The following is an 18,632-nucleotide window of genomic DNA, read 5'->3' as shown; positions in this document are numbered from 1 at the left end:
TCTAGATGCAAGGAAGGGGAAAGGAGAGCAACATGTTTCGGAAGGAGCAATAATTAATTTCAAATGTATTCTGGTTGAGCCATTTGATACTGTTTATAATGACTGGAACTGTCAACCATAGCTCAACTCTTCCTTGAACTTTCTGCAACTAATGGATTTGAACTTTTCCCCATTTTTTCTCATCAAGTTCAATCCCACAAGGCCTTTTAAGAAGACACAACCGTGCATGTCATTGTCCACACCCAGACACCCGCCATCCCGGTGTTGTTGGCCAGTTCTGTCTGGGATTGACAGCTCTGTAGAAAACCCATTAAAAACAAAAAACAAAAGAATCCCCCTCCAAAAATCTTCCCCATGTATCATAACTGATGGACTGTGATATTTTCGTTTTACCTGTGAAGCTACTGCTCATTTCAGGTACATCATCCTCTTCCTCATTCTCTGTATGCACTATGCCAGCATTTTGCATATCATTGTAAGACTTGGTTCGCTTTGGAGTTGACTGCTTGGAGCCAGACTGCAGGTTTTGCAAAGCATCGGTGGAAGTCACTTTCCCACTGAGGGGCTGGCTGGGAGGCTTGGGCGTTCCATAATAGTTACCTAGGCAATAGAAACGCATTTGCATCTTCAAAAGAGAGCAGTTAATAGCAGCAAGATTTCTATTTTATTTTCTTTTCCATTCCATTAAAATCTCTGTCTCTCCCCACAAGTAACTAAGTAAGTAAGTAAATAAATAAATAAACTAACACACGCCATTCCCATTTTGGGGGGGGGCATATTTCATCTCTAGAGCAGACACGGAAATAGTTCTTGCCTTTTAAGTTATTCTTGTTGAATCTAAAAGGAGAAGCAATAGTTGCATTGTTTAGGTGCACTGAGCGTACAAGGGCTAAAACAAAAGGCAGTCATGGTGAATAGCAAAACTTCATCTTGTTACATCTGAATTTCAATTAGTAGCCTTTTTACATGTGTGCACCCACACAATGCTGTGGCAGATCTGGAGTGAGCCCTGCAGAAAATAAAAAATTCATGACTGCCATCACCCAGATAAGTGATGAAAGGCTCGATGGCCTGCTTTAATACGCAGGTTCTTTTAGGGTGGAGGTTGCATTTAAAAAGCAAAAACTATTCTCTCTCTAAAAGAAAACTTTGTCAAAGGAGAGAAAAGGAAAGGAAACTCAGCAGTTGGGTCAACTTGGGTAGAAGTGAACAACCAGACCTTAAAGCAAAACTTGAAGGGACTGAAATGCACCCACAGTTATGCAAACGCACGGCTCTTGGCAGCCATCACCAGACGTGACACAAACAGTGCAAAGTGCTTGGGATACTTCGCTGTCATTTTAAGTGACCATGGAAGAAATAGAGAATAAGTGCAGGTTCATTGATGCCAGAACTGCACAGAGGTATTTCACTGTTCCTGTTTCACTTCACCTCAAACACCACAGTAGTGCTTGATTTGCCCTGAAATGCTCCACAGGAATCTCAGGTCTGGAATCGGTTCCTGCAGCACTGGGCATTACAGGAATTCAGGCCTATTGCAAGGTGCATCTTTTACTTTTTATACAATCATCTGTGATATACAACAGTTTTGCATAAAACTCCCCAAATTTTCCCTTTCAATAATTATTATTAATTTTCATTTGCCACCTTCAGATTCCAAGGGTGAACTTAAAAATTTTCCCTATACTCTCTGGCATGACAAAATATAAAGGATGCTTTCCCATAGAGCTTTGTATAAACCCACGTGGGGGTGCACAGATAAAGCTTCAACTGTGGCAGCAGCACAAAATTCTTCTCTAAAATATACATGTACATTTGATTACATTCTTCATCTATGTCCATAGGCTATGTATAACCTGAAAGCATTTTTCAATTTTGTAATACATAATTACGTTATATATTTAATATCCATTCCCCAGAAAGTGTACATGCCCCTTTATTACCCCTGTTACACTAGATGGAAACCACATGCCAAAGGCAGATTGTGCAAAGGCACTTTAAAACCTCATCTGCGCTAGAAAAGATTTCTTTTTCATTTATTTTTATACATATGCATGTGTATTTTTGTTGCAGAAGCCGACAACATCATTCATACACTGAGCTATGACACTGAGTTTAAAGTTAGCCAAGCAGCTCTGCATTGACCTGCCCCACTGCTGTATGCAGTAGTTCCACTCACCCAATGCATTTCCTACTGCTCAACCATCACACACTTGAGGTTCAAAATGGCATATCCTTATTTCAGTTTGGAAGTACTAGTTGGTTACCTCAACTCCTGTTCAGCTGACTGAGTTGCCTTTCCCTTTAGAGCATCTAAGTCCCTTACAACTCTGAAGCTGTGCGTGTTGTCAGCTTTAGGGTAAGGCCACAGGGATCATGCATGCCCCAGCACTCACAGATCTCAGCCTGAGACTCTGGAAGGTCTCCGGACATATCAGGAGCAAGGGAGACCAGGAATCACCCTGGCTCAGGTTTGCAGAGTCCTTCTGGGAAGACCAATTTGGACACATGTTGCTATCTTTCCCACTCACTGCCTTCCAACAGGAGGAAAAGTCTTTCTTACAGAGCTGCTGCTGGAGAAGTCAGAGGAGCTCCTATCTCCATGCTTTTACAGCCGGAGTACTAGGACAGCAACACGTGCAGGCTTGTCTTAACAAGGTGTGTTCGAGCCTGTATACAACGTCGTGGATTCAGCTCCATAGGAACAGCAACACTCTGCAACGCTTTCATCTTCTGTTCATCATTTCAGAATCTTAAATGTACATTGATGCATAATTTATAGGGAGAAGGAAATTACTTCTTCTGGAAAGAGCCTCTAATGGGGATGGAGGCTCCTCAAGCAGGTTGCAGTCTCTGCTAGAGAAATGATTCTTATGCTCTATATACTGCAGGACTATTTTATGCAAAAAGAGGAGGAATGGGGGCAAGAGAGTGCAAAGGGAAAATACAAAGGCAGGTGGGCAGAAAAAGGATAATCTACCCTGCTCTCATCCTATCCTCTTTGGCATTTCTCCCCAAGAATGCTGCTACTTTGGGGTTTTTTGGTTTTGTTTTTTGTTTTTCCATCCAAAACGTGTGTTTTCTACGGATGTTAACTGCTAAGCAGAGAGATCCACATGTGTGGCATATACGTGAGAACAGCTTTTATTTATAGCACTGCACATCACTATTTTTGCAAAATTTATTTCAGGTCTGTTGTAAATGGTTAAATCTTTTTGCAATGGATGCAACAAAATGAATGAAGGGGATATATATGTTGCTACTGTGCATTTGTGTTTCTCCTGGACAAGAACATAGCACAGATGTTACCATCCCTCCTCCAACTAAAGAGAAATAGATGATGATATCTCTGAGTTTTGTTCTTTTTCAGTTCTTCTAGCAACAAGCAAGGCTGGAGTTCCTAACTGTCCACAGAGAGCTGTTCCTCAGCAGAAAAACAGGCTTCTCTAAAGTATTTCACATTTGCTTACATCAAAATCACTAGTCATTTTTCAAACCAGCCATGGTTGTTGGAACTACTATTAGCAAATAATTATTTTCTACCAACACAGCGTGCTGTCTTAGAGGATTCGTACAAGAATGTATGAACATATACAAAGAGCAAATATGAATCTGAAACTGAGCATGGCTCTGCACGTGTGGGTTTTGTTTTGCAGAATATGGGAAATGCAGCCATTGGGGCTGAACTTTTCTCTTTCCTCCACAGAAGGCAGATTCAGCCTGAGTCAATATTCCAAAACATCACAGCTCTTCCTTCAGATTCACACAAGGACATACAGGTTTGAGAAACAACCCATCTCATGACGAAAAACTGCAAAAGAAAGCTCCAACCCGGCTACCAGGTGTCATGGAGTATGAGAGAAAATGGAAATACTCTCTTTTCCTCATGTTTGCTGGATGCAGTCAGACCTATTTCTCTTCTCTAAGCAGTTCTTTTTGAAGACATGGCACGTGGGCCTGGGCGTGGGGGCAGGGGACACACCATTAGGAGGGACTGGCACTTAAAATTATCATCGAAACTCATGTTTAATCCTAGAAATTAGAAAGACAAAATATTTACCCTGCGACTAAGACATCCAAATGTGCACCATTAACAACTGACAGTGAACAGCCCAGCAAGAGTTTTAAAACACTCAGACCCAACATTATTTGTTCAAATTAAATCTGTCAATGTTTATGAAAAAACATACATTTAAAAATATGCTTTAACAGTGTTTTGTGAGCCACTTGTAAGCTTGAAAAAGGGGCTAACTTCATAGCCAGTGTAATTTGTACTGAATATCCAATCAGCTCTAATTATTAACAGCATGTTACATGTGCATACACAAGCATCTGCCATCCCAGAGGATCCCAAAACATTTTCTAAAGTCAGCACAGTAGTTATGGCAGGACTCTCTGGGGTGCTCAGCTCCCCCAAAAGCTCAGGTGAAGCTCTGCAAAACTTCTGAGGACTATGTCTCTAACATGATGTCTCAAAGCTGGAAAAGAGCAGCCCATCTTGCAGACGAAGGAGATTTCTTGATGAAGACAGCGGGAAGTCTCTACTTCTCTGTGGAAATGCCAGTTTTGAAGCAGCCAGCATGGCAGAAACAGCACTTTCCCATATCTGATTCCTATGGGAACCGAGCTCCTAAGCTTTACCGTCTTCTCAGTCACATTTGGATCCTGCCTACAGCAACCAAATTGATAGCTAATAACAATGCATTCACTCAGCAGATGCACATGCCATTAACTGAATTCCTTGTCATCACCTTTCACTAACCGCTATTTTATTCAGTCCCTTGGTGCTTAAAGCTTACTTAACCACAGCTAAAGTTTGATGGCAGTTTTTACAGCCAAACCCATGACTTAATCCATGCACTCCAAAGCGCCACTCCGGAGAGTGCACAAAAATAACAATAATAATGGAAAAAATCAGAATAGCTATTTGGAATGAGTTGATTTCTTTTCATCTCCTTATCTCTAAGTGTCAGCAGCTTACACATTTTAGCATCACGCACAGTAATTAGACTTTAGTAACAGCTAATCACAACAATAAGACAAGTTCTCATCATCATAACACTTCTTCCTCTGCCAATTCAAGCAGCGATCATAATCAATGAAAGCAATCTACAGCAGCTTCCACCCTGTCCTGCAGCTTACGAATTAAAGCAACGCTGTCAGCCAAGAGAACTTTCTTTTTATATTTTAGAAACCTAGTGGTAATGGAAAACTTTTCTTATACATCAAAATAACAAAACATTCTTATTAAATATTCCCCTGATGGGCAGTAAATTCACAGACAACCTTACATTTTTTATGTGACCTGGAATTTGAAATGTAATTCACAAAAATACACCCATCAGCTACCCTTAAGTAAAATAACTATGAATCTAATCCAGACAAACTTTTGTCAATCACCATTCAATTCAATTCGAGTTGAAAGGACTACATCCATCCAAGATGCTGTTTCTGGAACGGGTAGAAATGCACAAGAACAGAGACGCAATCTAACAGGGTCTAAAGTGGAGTGGATATGAAAGCAGGTGTTTCACCTTGCAGAGAGGGAAGATGAGACCAGGGAGGCTGCTAGGGCGGGGACAGGGCAGCAGAGCTGAAATGAAGAGGTGAAAGAAGGCAGAGGAGCTGTGTGCAAGGTCAAGCACGAGCTTGAGCATTGGTACAACGCCAGCTGAAGAATGTGGTCACAAACCATGTATTTCAGTTACTTTCATCTGTAGGTGTTGGCTTTGCTGTAGCTATTATGGTTTTTTGAGGGGAGGAGAATTTGTCTTTCTTTTCCGGTGTGAAGAGATAAGGCCTGGGACGTGGAGTGTATTTGTCTCTCAGTAAAGTACTGAGCAGAGTTCTCGCAGTTCTGAATTTACTGACGCCTACTGTGAAGCATAATTTTGCAATTATAAAAAAACTCAAGAAACTCAAAAGCCTCTGTGTAGCACAGAGGACCCTGAGTCCAAGAGAAGTGCATCTGATCTTCAAAGCTACCACTCTGTGTTAACAAGGATTCCATTAACAGCTCATGTTTTAAAAAGCAGTTCGTAGCTTACCGTATTGATGCAAATGGGTATTTTGGGAAAGAGACTTGGAGATAAGCAGCAAAATTAAGCAAGGCCTTGACATGAAGACTTTAAATGTAATTATTAATGTAATTGTTTTCTTTACCGAGATGCAGCTGCTCTTCTCTGCATTGTATAAGGACCAAAACAATTGACCCTTAATTTTAGCAGAACAGCCGCTGCTCATCTCATCCAGCAAGAGTGCTTGTGTCTGATTAGCACAGGATGAACTGTTTCCTGGGAGCAGAGCTCCTGCTCCAGTGTTTTGTCTGTTCTCTTCCCAGATCACATTCTGCTACAGATTTCTACATTGAGATGACAGATCTGGCTGCTGTTTGTGGGATTCACCTAGCTGCAACTGCACATTGATTAGCAATTGCCTTGAGGAAATCCAGAGTATCCAGGCAACCGGGAGGCGGCCGCAGATACGGCATCTGGATCGGAAGCAAAACATAGGCAATGAAAGAGATCTCGGAGAAATTAACCTACAATACATGCAAATCCAATTTGCTTTAAATAGTAGATTCTCTGTCAATTTTTGCAGTTATTAATGGTGAGGTTATCCGAAAGATCAGTCTGGGTTTCTTGTTAAATTAGTCAAAATGTTACAATATGCACATTTCAATTTATGTCTAAAACCTAACATATAGTCCAATTAGTGTCCTTATAGGCAATGGCAGCATAGCAGAAAGTCAGCTACAGATCAAATCAGTCTCATTTATTCTGATTTTTCCTGGGTTGAGATATCACTAGGTATTGCCACATGCTATTGTTAACACTCATGTACAGCTGCGTTCAAGCACATTTAATGCATGGAAAATTTCTAACAAGCCTAAACAAAGCAAAGATACTTAAAGTAACACATAAGCAGTAAGATCTTGGTAGCATGGGGCATGAGATGGCTATGGAAGCTCCGTGTGTTTCCTGAGCTCAGGTTTATTACAGCAACTGTTATATCCACATGCAAATAGATTAAAAAAAAAAATCATAGGGAACATAAATAAGCATGTGCTTGTGCATGGTATGTACAGAGAACACAGCAGAAGCAGCTGGAACGCACCCTACCTAGCACAAGGCTGTAGGAATCAAGAAAATGCCACGCTAAGCCATTGCAATATGCAACTCTCCTTCTTGCAAATACTTAAATATTTATGTATATACTCCCACCATGAGGATGTGCCCATTAACACCCTGCCTCTCAGGAAGGCAGTGGCGTGTGTATTGTAGCCTGCAGTGAGGGGTGAGCTCTGCAGTGGAAGGGAAATGCCACGGCTCGCGGAGGCTGGGCTGCCTCCTGGCACAGAAGGGCTGCCCAGCTGCAAAGGAGCTGGATAACATCAGCGAGGAGCAGCCAACTCTAGAGACAGTCCCGAGCACATCCAGTACCAAGAAACAATGCTGAAATGTGCCTGGCTGCCATCTATCAATGGACTACTATGAACGGCCTTCGACACATCAGACCGTGGTTAAGAGAGTCAATAATGCCTTAAAACCCCTGAGATCTAACTTAGGAAAAAAACAACCAACTCACCACATCCTTTTTTTGCCAGAGGTGTTTGGGAACAACCTCTTCCCCCAAAGTTTGTGTTTTAAGATGCATCAAAAAACAGTGAAAAGCGGGACTGCTAATGAACAATTTCAGACAGAGCTCACATTGGGAAACTTCTTATTGAAAGTGCACAGAGAGAAGCCAATCAGGAATGCCATAGGAAATTCAAAACCACTCTAAAGCCCTATCAGATATTTGAATATCTGCTTTTAGAGAGAGTTACTCAGCTACCACTTTAGCTGTTTGTAGAATGAAGCATTGTTATCAGATGACACTTCAGCATAGCAGCACTCATGCTTAACACTGATAGTCATGCACATACACAAGAACATGTTGGCTTTTTTTCTTACTAGTGGTTTACAAAAAAAAATTTTAAAAATAAAGCAAAGTATAAAAGCCAAAGATAGAAGAGGAATCTTTCTGCAGTGCGCAGATGTTAATAAGTGGATATTCAACATGATACATTGTAATGGTGCTAAAGGAGCCATTATGATTTATTGAGTCAATCTGTAGTATGGAGACATTAATAAGCGGATCTTATCTTATTAAGCGGAACATGTTGTTCTGCTGCATGGGCATCCCCAGCATCTGCCACCCTTAGTCGCCCAATCTTCCTGTCATGCTTTGCATGCCACAGACACAGCACTCATTTCAAGGTTGTACCAAGTTGGCGAGACCCACAGGCTGCGAAGACACCAGAAATGCAGCAAAGAAAATCCAGCCATTTTGCTAAAGCAGCTGGGGGAGTGGGGCTGCTGCAGAAAAACGCAAGGAGAGCTAGCACATCAGATAAATTAGGCTAAAGGCATCTTGATTTGAAGCATGTTGCTGAATACACCTCTCTACTTCAGCTGAAATTCTAACTGCACTATTAAGGTAATTTATTACACTCATTAAGTACCACAATCGGAGACCCTGTCTACAGTAGCTAGTTTTATACACTTTAAAAATGTTAGCAAGTCACCCCATTACATCTTAGTCATGAGACTAATGCAGATTACTTATTACTTCTCTTGGCAATCACATAACACTTGTCCTGAGAATGAAAGATGATGCCTTGACAATAATACGCTATAATGTAATAACCCTTCACATGTTATAAAGTGCAGCACTTTTTCTTTTGAGGATCACTAAGTGCTGGGCAGGCATTCATTAATACAGCCTTGCCAGACCCTGGTGACACAGCCATCCCCATTCAAAATTCAGCCACCATGCTAATGTCCCCGTGCATCTCTGCACAGCGCCCATCCCCACTGCTGCATTCAGCACAGCCCTCTGAAATACCATTGCTTCCACTCTCTCCCTCCTATTTGTAATAGGAGATAACTGCAGGCACAGGGCATCTGCTGAAATATTAATGAAGAGAGAAGTAAGTGTTTTTTTAATATTCTCCAGGCCAGTAACCTGAAGTATAGAGCAGTCACCTGATTTGCCCAGGGCCACTCAGCAGCTAGGGAAGAAATGGAAATAAAATCTAGAAGTTGTGGTTCTGCTCAAAACAGTTCTCCCTTGGGGTCCCTGTGAGAGCCTGCAATTCAAATGCAGAAGTAACTGCTAAATAATTAGTAACCTACACAATTACTTCCACGCATCCATCAGTATTTTATGCCCTGAAGGATCAGTCAATAAATGCCTGAGATTACAATTACCATGGTTTCCTATCCACCAGACGGCCTAGACAATGTGCAGTCTGAAAAGATTTTTCCTTCCTAATGAGTATTGTCAATGCGAATTACTAACTGGCTTGAGCGTGTTGCGTGCAGCTTTACCAGCATGCACGTGGTGCAAAAAGCACCAATACTGGTGCAGCATTGCAGCTTTGGGCAGGTCTTCCAGGATTTCAGCTCCAGCTCCTGGATTCATGTTATCAACATGTAGCTTTAATTAGGGGAAAAAAGAAGTTTCTAGGCTTTATGGTTAAAAATCAGCATGTTAAAACTGGAACTGAAAACCTCAGGGATTAAAGCTTGTAAATGCCCCCTCCCACCTCATCAGGATTTTTGGAGCATTTTGGGTGCAGAGCACACAGTGGAGGTGACAGGTGACCAGAAAAGCAGCTGCCATGCCTGCTCTGCATTCACTGGGATGTGAATCAGAAACTGCCCAGAGGAACCTATTTGCAGTGCACCAGAAGAGACAATAATGACATTCTGCAGCCCAGTAGGTAGGCAACACCTTTTTTGTCCTATTCAGCTTACAGTTTCTCTCTTTGCAAGTACAGCACTTCCAGAACCCAGGTTGTTCTTTCAAAACCTGATACACTCTCCTACTCTTTTATGGTTTCCAACTGTTCTCTTCTTCTTGGTCTTTATTCTTTCCAAATCGATAGCATCCATATCAGCATCAAAGTCCTGTGTATTACCCCTCTTCTGATGGCTCCCTGTTTTCTAACCTTTCTCCCCACAAGTTCTCTTCAGTAACTGTTACTAAACAAACGCTTGTGTTACATCTTCTCCTGCAAGGTTTTTCCCAAGGACAGTGCCAGTATCTGGGTGGCTTTATGCCTTCAAGAGGCAAACAAATGTAATCCAGTAAACTTTTATCTTGTTTATTTGGGTGAGAAATACAGAGCATACATCCATCTCCCCCACCACCACATGCAGATGTTTAGAAATTAAGGGCCAGAGGGACCTTGGGACCACCCTGACCCCAAACCACCATCGTGCTTGAGCCACGTGAGCTTGGCTCCTTGGCTCCACGTGGCGCCAGGCACACAAAAACTTCCCCATTCATCATCGCTACTCTCCATTCCATAGCATTCTTCTTCCTTCATCTCTAAATCACCTAATTTCATTGTAATAAAAAGCAGCCCTATCTTTGCAATTGTTTGATTCATACTCAGTACAATAGGTAGCATTATTAATAATAAAAGCCATGCATTAAAGGTATTATTTTATCGTTCTCCAGAGAGAAATAGAAGATTATTTCCTTTTGTTGGGTTCCATCCCTCTGGTTCAGAATAAGCCATCACTGGCTGGGTCAAAAATACAATCAACTTCATCATGGTGGTACAGTTAAAAAAAAAAAAAAAAGGGCAGCAAAATGCAGCATAAAACAAATGATAATTAAAGTAATCTAAGACTATAAAGGTGAGCAATAACAAAGACTTGGACATGAGAAGTCTAACTTACTTTGTGGTCTGGGTTTTTTTGGCGGATTTTTTTTTTTTTAATAGACAAAACTGCTGGTGATTGCAGCATTGAGTCTGAATCACACCATCTTGCAAGATCTAATCAAGATCAACACTGTCTTGATCAATACAGTTGTAAAATAAGATTTCCAAAAAAAGTACAACAAAGCCATTAAAGAAATCTCGGAAGGCAGCAAAATAATTTCTTGAAGCTGTAAGTGAAAAATGGACTTTATTTATTTCACATTACAATCAAATAATAATGTGTCTTGATGCATATGTGCACACATGCATCATCGTTATTTGCTTTATTCTTATTGATTTTTCCTTCCATGGGCCAGCTCTCCAGAACCACTATGCACCAGCATCACTGGTGTCAATGGGGAAAGAGGCTTCACAGCACTTCTGACAAATTATTCCTTTAAAGTTCAGCCACTTCTATCACCCACAGAAATGAAATACGCATTAGGCTCATGAGAAATCAACATCATCTTCAGCAACTCAAAAGAGCAACCCATGAAATCTAAACAGTTTAGCTCCTACTGCATATAATCACATAAGCAATGAAACTACCATGTTATAGCTGTCCCAGATGGGTACAGCATTTCCTGAAAACTAATTCCCAGCAAATCCCAGGAGCCAGCTTACAGATAGTTACCCATTTTGTCTTTCCAAGTGGAAAGGTCACCAGAACAAATACGATCAGGAAGTAATGGCGAGGCAGTTCAGCTGATCTATTTCGAGCACCATGACAAAGAAAACTAATTTAGTGTTATAAATAGAAACATGGAGAAGAAAAAGCTCATTTTGGAGAAGTGCTGCTGCTGGAACGTTAGCATTGGTGCTGATGGAGCTGATCAGCTCAGAGAGGTAGAAGAGTGAAACCAAGTTATACATTTAGCATCTTCATGCAAACCAGGTTTGACACTGCAATTGTCTGCAGTTGGGAATAAGTGCAAGGTTTAAAGGTGACCTTACAGGGAGTTTTTAAAGAAGTAGACTGAAAAAACAGTGTTTCAGGACTTTTTTTTGAGAGCTTGAAAACCAAAACCACATGTCACAATCTCTTTTGTTCATACTTGATGACTACTTTTCAAAGACTATCAGCTATTTATGTGTAGTTCATATTTTAAAATGTATTTCATGTTACTTACTAATGGCTGCAAGAATAAGGCTTTTTCAACTTCTCGTAATTACGACAAGACCCATTTAACATCTTGCAAATGCAAATATGACATGAATGAGTTGAAGTACACTGGAAAGACTTTCAAACCTGTAACGTATTTCTTTTCATTGTCTTCTCAAGAAGTACATTTGAATGTTCTCCAGGGGAAAAAAAAAAGGGGGGGGGAAGAAAAAACCCACCCCAAAAGGAGTTTTCAATTTAAAGGAGATATAGATTGCAGGTTCGGTTACACAAATCCTATTGTGTACCTAAATATGACCAATTTGCCTTGCATTTTCTTGAAAGTCAAAGCTATCTTTTTCCTGCTCTCACCCTACTGACATTTCAGTGCCCCTTGGCTGTCTCAGTGCTGTTGTTTGTAAAGCTGTGCTGTAAAAAGGATCAACACAATCACCCAAGTTAGAAGTAATTATCGAAGAATAAATAAGAAAAAAAAGGCCAAAAGCAGTACATCATGTAGCTGCAGAGTGAGACACAACTGGGTGATGAAGGATGTATACTTAGGGAACATGAAGGGAAAGAGAGACAGAGGGAGGGAGGAAAATGTGAACAAGGAGATGGGCTATAGTGGACACGAAGAAAAGATGCATTTTCATTCACGGCCACGCTGTCTTCCCTCAGTATTTTGTTACCGGATTTCATACTGGATTTTCCTGGCCTACTGATGTTAATCTTTTGAGGTAGTTAACTTGAAGGGAAAAGACAAAAGCACAGCAATATAGTAATTCCCTCTCTCAGGGTACATAGAGAAAAGGGAAGTAGAGCACTACGATGGAAAGTGAGGTCCTAACTCGAGCTGGATAACACAAGCGAGGGTGTTGCAAGTCTGGTGTCCTACCACAGTTATTTGAAGTGCTTTTTCACCGCCCATGGCTCCATACCTTCGTAAGTTCCTACTTCCAGAAGGGTCCCACTTCGCTCCAACTCCAGAAACTCCTCCACAGTCAGAAAGTTATAGTCCACACCAGGCACTTCTCCTTCTCTTGGAGGGCGGGTTGTGCCTGAAAGGAAAAATTAGCACATTAATATAGTTGTTTTGTTATCAAGAGCTCAAAGGGACAATAAAAAATGATCATAAAGATCCAACAGTATCTGTAAAATACAATTTGGTGAGCTACACAGAGAGCAGCATCGAGTTCAGATAGAAGTTAGGAGTCCACATAAAAACAAGACAAGGCATAGATCACAGGTTGAGCTGGTGGTACCAGTTGTTCCACCCAACAACAGTGTTTTTGATATTCCCAGAAAGACTCTCTGGCAAAGAAATATCTCATATCACATGCAGAAACACAGCTGGAAGAGTTCGGTATCTGGGAATATGCCAGCAATTACCTTCCCGCCATTAGCACAGTCTCTCATACTTCAACTTCACTAAAACTGTAATCTGTATTCTCAGATAAGGCAATGTCTTTCTAGCTTCCATTATTTCTGTATCACTTTATCTCACCAAATATTCTTTCACATCATAAAGATCTTTTCTCCCTTATTTGTTCTTAATGTTTTATCTCTATTTATGCTATTATTTTTTATTCAGCATTAAAAAGTACCGTGAGACAGTTTTGATGCACCGTTCACACATGCTTACTAAAGACACAACCTGCAAACTCTTCTCACAGAAGTTCACATATAAGTTCATTCCAGTTCAAGAAATACTTTGAGTAATAATTCACACTGAGTCTCTCTCCAGCACTTGACAATTTTAATAGTACCCATGGATAACGGGGCTCTGATCACTGCTACTCTGCCAGCCCTGAAACTCTTCTCCCTTCTGACCAATTTACAGCCTTTGAAGCATGGTGTAAGATGAGTCATTTCATGACTTTTTGCTAAGATGGCTTGGGCCACTGCATTTTAGGTCACTGAGCACAGCTTAATTGATTAGGATCAATTTCTGTTCAATAGCCTTTATTTTCCATGACTCCGGAGGCTAGGAGATGGCTGGATTCGGTACATCTGAGATTAAATATAAATGACAGATTTGCAGATGGTACAGGAAACTGAACTTTAGAAGAAAGAGCAGCGTTAGAGAGTTGGAGGTATCTGAGTGCTGTGGCCGCAACCAGTCTGCTGGCTTGGGAATAACTTTAGAGATGTGGAAACCATACCTAACATTTAATGAAGCATGATTTCTCACTTCTGTGGGACTCTTCCGGCCCCTGAGCCGTGCCTTCTCAGTGCATACAATTTCTTAAACCCTCTATAAAAGGACCGAAGAAAGTATAAAGAAGCTAAGCTTCTGGAAACTAATTGGGAAGATTCCATTCCAGCTCTCAGAAGCTGAAAGAGCATGAATTTACCATGCCTGCATCTGGCAAGTGTTTTCCTCAAGTGCCAGGGAAGCGGAAAGTCTGCTTATGCCCTATTCATCTGAGAGACTGTTCAAGAGGTCAGTCTTGACAGAGTGGCACCCTTGAAAGACCATCACTAAATTAATTTCCTTAATAGACATCCACTCTCTAACATCCTCCATTTCTTGTTTCAAAATAGAAACTTTCTCTCCTTTTTTATGATTTCCCATCAGCCTTCAGAGAGTCTATAAATTCCCATGCTTTTTCTATCATTCGTTCTCTTGGAACTGTGTGAATGGGTGAAGGCAGGAGGAGGAAAACCAAAAAAGAGGATGGAAATGATGATGGATATCTTCACCCTACTAGCAGAATTACTCTTTCCTATTTGGAAGGATTCAATTTTGCATTCTTTGTATTCTTGAATCCTTACAGTAAAACTACAATGATTTTTACCAAGTAGTTTGTAACAGAGGACAGATGTCTTTCACAGATCTAGACCAGAGAAATACTGGAACTGCACCACATGCCCCTCTCTGCCCAAGCGCCTGCGTTTCCATCTAAAGGCAGGCAGTGAGGCTGAGCGGGCAACGTCCACGCAGGTCCCTCCCTGGCATACAAGGAGCATGCAGGCACCCAGGATGAAGGGGCAGCTTGGATGCAGCACCTCCTCCCTGAGCACCAACATTGCTGTGGATGTTCAGGCTGTGAGGACCCTCACCAGGACATCGTGGCTCTTGACCCCCGCCAGGTTCCCCTAAACCAGGCCCAGAAGAGGTAAGGAGGAAGAATGAAAAGCTTCAGCAGTAAGGACGTCCAAGGATGCACTGGAGCTGTCCCATGCCTGGAGCACAATGGAAGTGAGAATTAGGCTCTGTAGTGCTCCTCGTCCAATGCATCAGTCAAACGTCACCCTGAGCCATGCGGCACGCGAGCCGAATGACAAAGATCGGGACATACTTTTTCCCAGTAACTGACAACACACATTCATGAGACACAAAGATCAGGGAACTTCAGGATTCATTTCATTTTATCTTTTAAAGCCTTCTTCTTTTCTTTATCTGTATCTTCCCACAGAGAGTATTTATTAATAATTTTTTTTTCCTTCTGAATTTTTATAGCAGTGAAATTGCAGTCAGCAGTTTACTAGTGCTGGCTGCCTATTTGACATGACAATTATATCTCTGCCATAATTCCTCTGAGCCATTTTAATGGATCTATTTGTTTCATCTCAGTGTTCTTAATTTCCTGAATATGTTCAAGTCAAAAAATCGCAGATGTGCTTGCTATCAGCACGATTGCCTGCAACACACGCTGAATGCATTAGAAACGCCAAGTCGCCGCGTAAAAGAAAAACATTACATCACAGAGATAACATTTGTCACCTCGCACCAGTCCCCAGCAACAAACAGAGGGAAAATAAAAACTACACCGGTTAGGATATCTTATCTGGGTGAAGGCGAAAAACCCAACAACTTTCCATGTTGCTGTCTAGAGCAAAGATTGCTTGCAGATGCTCGGGCTGTTATCCTGCTTCACATCTGAGCAAGTGTTACTGAATGCAATTCAGAAAGGCAGGGGGAAGGGAAAACCCGCCTCCGTTTTTCTTGTAGCAGAATGACAGGCTGCCGGCTGGACACACGCCTGGCAGATGGCATTTCAAAGAGTTTTCATGAACCATCTGGGATGTGTACAATGATTACAAACCACACTTACAACAAAGCCAGAAGGGTTGCTTCACAAGGGGGGTGGGAGGAGAGGGTGGGCAGAAAGAAAGAGGGAAAGAAAAGAAAACCAAGAGGTGCGTAAGCAAACTCGATGACTTTTCTCAGGCACAGGACGCTAAGAATAATCAGCACCTTCCACCCCGAGCCCTTCCACAGCCTGAAACAACTGCTCGACTACTGTGCAGCCTGTATGTGCACAGCCCAACACCATCGCAGGCTGCAAGCTACCACTGGAGCTTTCTGCTGATAAACTCTAAATTGTAATTAAGCTTCTCATCATTAATGTGACTTAATTACGTACAAAGCATAGCGTGTGTGTCCTTCCTCTCTCCCCCTTTAAACTGCATTTCAGCATCCTTACCACAGGATGGTCATCACTGAAGGAGAGGGCTATGGAGATGACTGTACATTTTATCAGAGCTAATAGCAGATCCGACCACTGCTAATGGCAGAATTAATTGAGCACAATGAGTGCTGCAGACGGCCCAAACAGGAGTTAAGATACTCCACCAGAAAAGGCAAGCCAATCATATTTAAACACGTTAACCTGCCTGCCATGTTTGCACTGAAATATTAAGTGGCATCAAATCTTATTGCCATTAGGTACCAATTTAGCTAATTAATTTGAGCTATGTCTCACTGTGTGACTAGCTCAGAATTGTTAATGCTACAACAAGAAGGAACTGGAGGAGCAATGGAGTGGTTACTGACTCCTTCTGCACATTTAATGGTTCATAAACTTTCACTCTTATTTGGCTAGAATGTCCCACAACATATAAAACTAGTTAGAGACATTAAATTCACAGGGGAATTGCTCAAATCTTCTGCAACCACAGCAGACTTAAGAAAATAAATAAATAAAAATAAGGCTACTGCTTAGCATTGCAGGTTTTACCTTCTCTCTTGGTCTGGGGAGGTAAAACTACATATAACATGGGTGGCTCAGATGCTAGGTGAAACGTTTGCCTGGCTGGTGGTTTGGTTATCACACCCAAGCTAGCTGCATCCTAGTTTATTTATGCACCACTAATGCTTGGGCCACAGAAGAGGGATCTCATCATGGGCTGGAGACCCCACCTGAGAAATTGCTTATAGACACAGGTGAGTTTGCCCACACAGAGTCCAGTGCTGTACTTAAGCTAACTAAATCTTGTCATCCATGCCTAGACTAAAACTAAAGCTTGTCATCCATGCCTAGAATAACTGGACTGTGGCTCAGATGTACTGATGACTATCAACTATTATTCTGAATAATTTAAGTGCCCATTTAAAAGACAAATAGCTGCTGCTGTTGTGTTGCCTATCAACCATGCTGACAATTACCCAACATGAGCCTCAATTATAGTATGGCCAGATTGTTAATATGTGATTCAGGGGCTGTTTAGCTCCTTATCAATCTACCAGGGCCTCATGTTAAGCTGTTAATAGCCACTGATGCCCTGCTGCTAAATTAATCAGAATCTTTGCTTATTATAAAGACTTCAAAGGGGCTGTAGTCACTTCAATTACTTTCTTGTTAAAACAAAACAAAAACAGTTATTGAGCAGTAATTCTGTTACCATGCGCCAAAACAGCCCCTAGCAAGTCATTCAGAAGTTGACTTCCCAAGTGCAGAACACCTACATCGCCCATTTGCAAAGCAATGATTTCCGCAAACTCTTTATCCAGTTCCACTGGCTGGCAATAACAACCTGGTGAGCCACCAAAATATAGCTGATCAAACCTCAAGTCATTTGCTTCTCATCTCCACTGACCAGCTTCTCTTAAAATGACAGATAACGCGGGAGTTGTACACTCAGAGTAATGCTACAGTTGCTACAACCATATTTTATACAAACTCAAGTCACTGGTGGTTACCACAGGTGAATGGAACTGTAGTAAACAAGGTTTTAACGTGAAGTGTACAGGGCTGCTAGTGACTCACAAAGCTGCAACGCCAAGCGCTGTTGTGGGGTTTGCCGAGAGGCTATTTGCAGGCGGGTTAGAAGGAAGGATGCTGTTCTTGCCATTGCTCTCAAAGACTGGTATTTTTCTTCATTCAGCAAGAAGAGACTCCTCTCATCACCTACACTGAAAAAAAACCTTCAGCTGCCAAGGAAGAAGCATATTGAGAAAACAGCCCCTCTTTCCTCTGCACAGTGTTTAGAGGTCACCTTCTTCCCTCATGTCACAGGATAATTTGGAGCGCCTGCTTTGGCTCTCCTGCATCTGTCACCTACGGTGCTAGATAACTGGAAGGCAGGACAAACTCCACAGATCTGCTAATGGCAAGCGGAGAAGGGAAAAGACAGAGACAACCTGGTCTGTCTCCAGAAGAGGCAACTTGATTAGCAGCCAAGCTTAAGGCAGAACTTATCTGCAGCACAGTATTAGAAATAGCCATATCTATGCTAACAAAAAATAAAGTGGAACCTATCTGTAAGAAAACGTTGTACACAGAACTACTTCACCTTATTGACTTCTGGGGTTATCCAAACTAAGACTACTGACTGGTTTTTTTCAACAGCAGTAGAAGGAATTGTATTTGGACACTGTTATGCTATCCATTATACACGTGTGTGTCCCCACTTACCTATGGTAAGGAGTAAGGGGTAATTTATAGTTGTAACTACATGAGGAAATGGATGTTTCAGAAAGGTCTAGTCTGTTGACTTATAAATACAAATTTCTCCTGAAAATCGAAACTCAGGAAGCTCATT

The 18,632-nt window shown here is 41.6% G+C and overlaps 1 protein-coding gene across 23 annotated transcripts in view; it reads right to left on the bottom strand.

The window, feature by feature from the left end:
• Positions 1-18,632, bottom strand: part of MAGI1 (membrane associated guanylate kinase, WW and PDZ domain containing 1) — a 362,679-nt gene that overhangs the window by 79,161 nt on the left and 264,886 nt on the right. For all 23 annotated transcript variants that reach the window (XM_072875929.1, XM_072875931.1, XM_072875932.1 and 20 more), the window contains exons 3-4: positions 12,803-12,922; positions 394-600 (exon numbers count right to left, since the gene is read on the bottom strand). In XM_072875929.1, the coding sequence (XP_072732030.1) occupies positions 394-600; positions 12,803-12,922 (327 nt within the window). The remainder of the gene's footprint in view (positions 1-393; positions 601-12,802; positions 12,923-18,632) is intronic.

Source organism: Ciconia boyciana, chromosome 11 (genome assembly GCF_034638445.1).
Source record: "Ciconia boyciana chromosome 11, ASM3463844v1, whole genome shotgun sequence".
NCBI classification, from domain to species: Eukaryota; Metazoa; Chordata; class Aves; order Ciconiiformes; family Ciconiidae; genus Ciconia; species Ciconia boyciana.
This window is presented reverse-complemented; position numbering and strand designations above follow the sequence as displayed.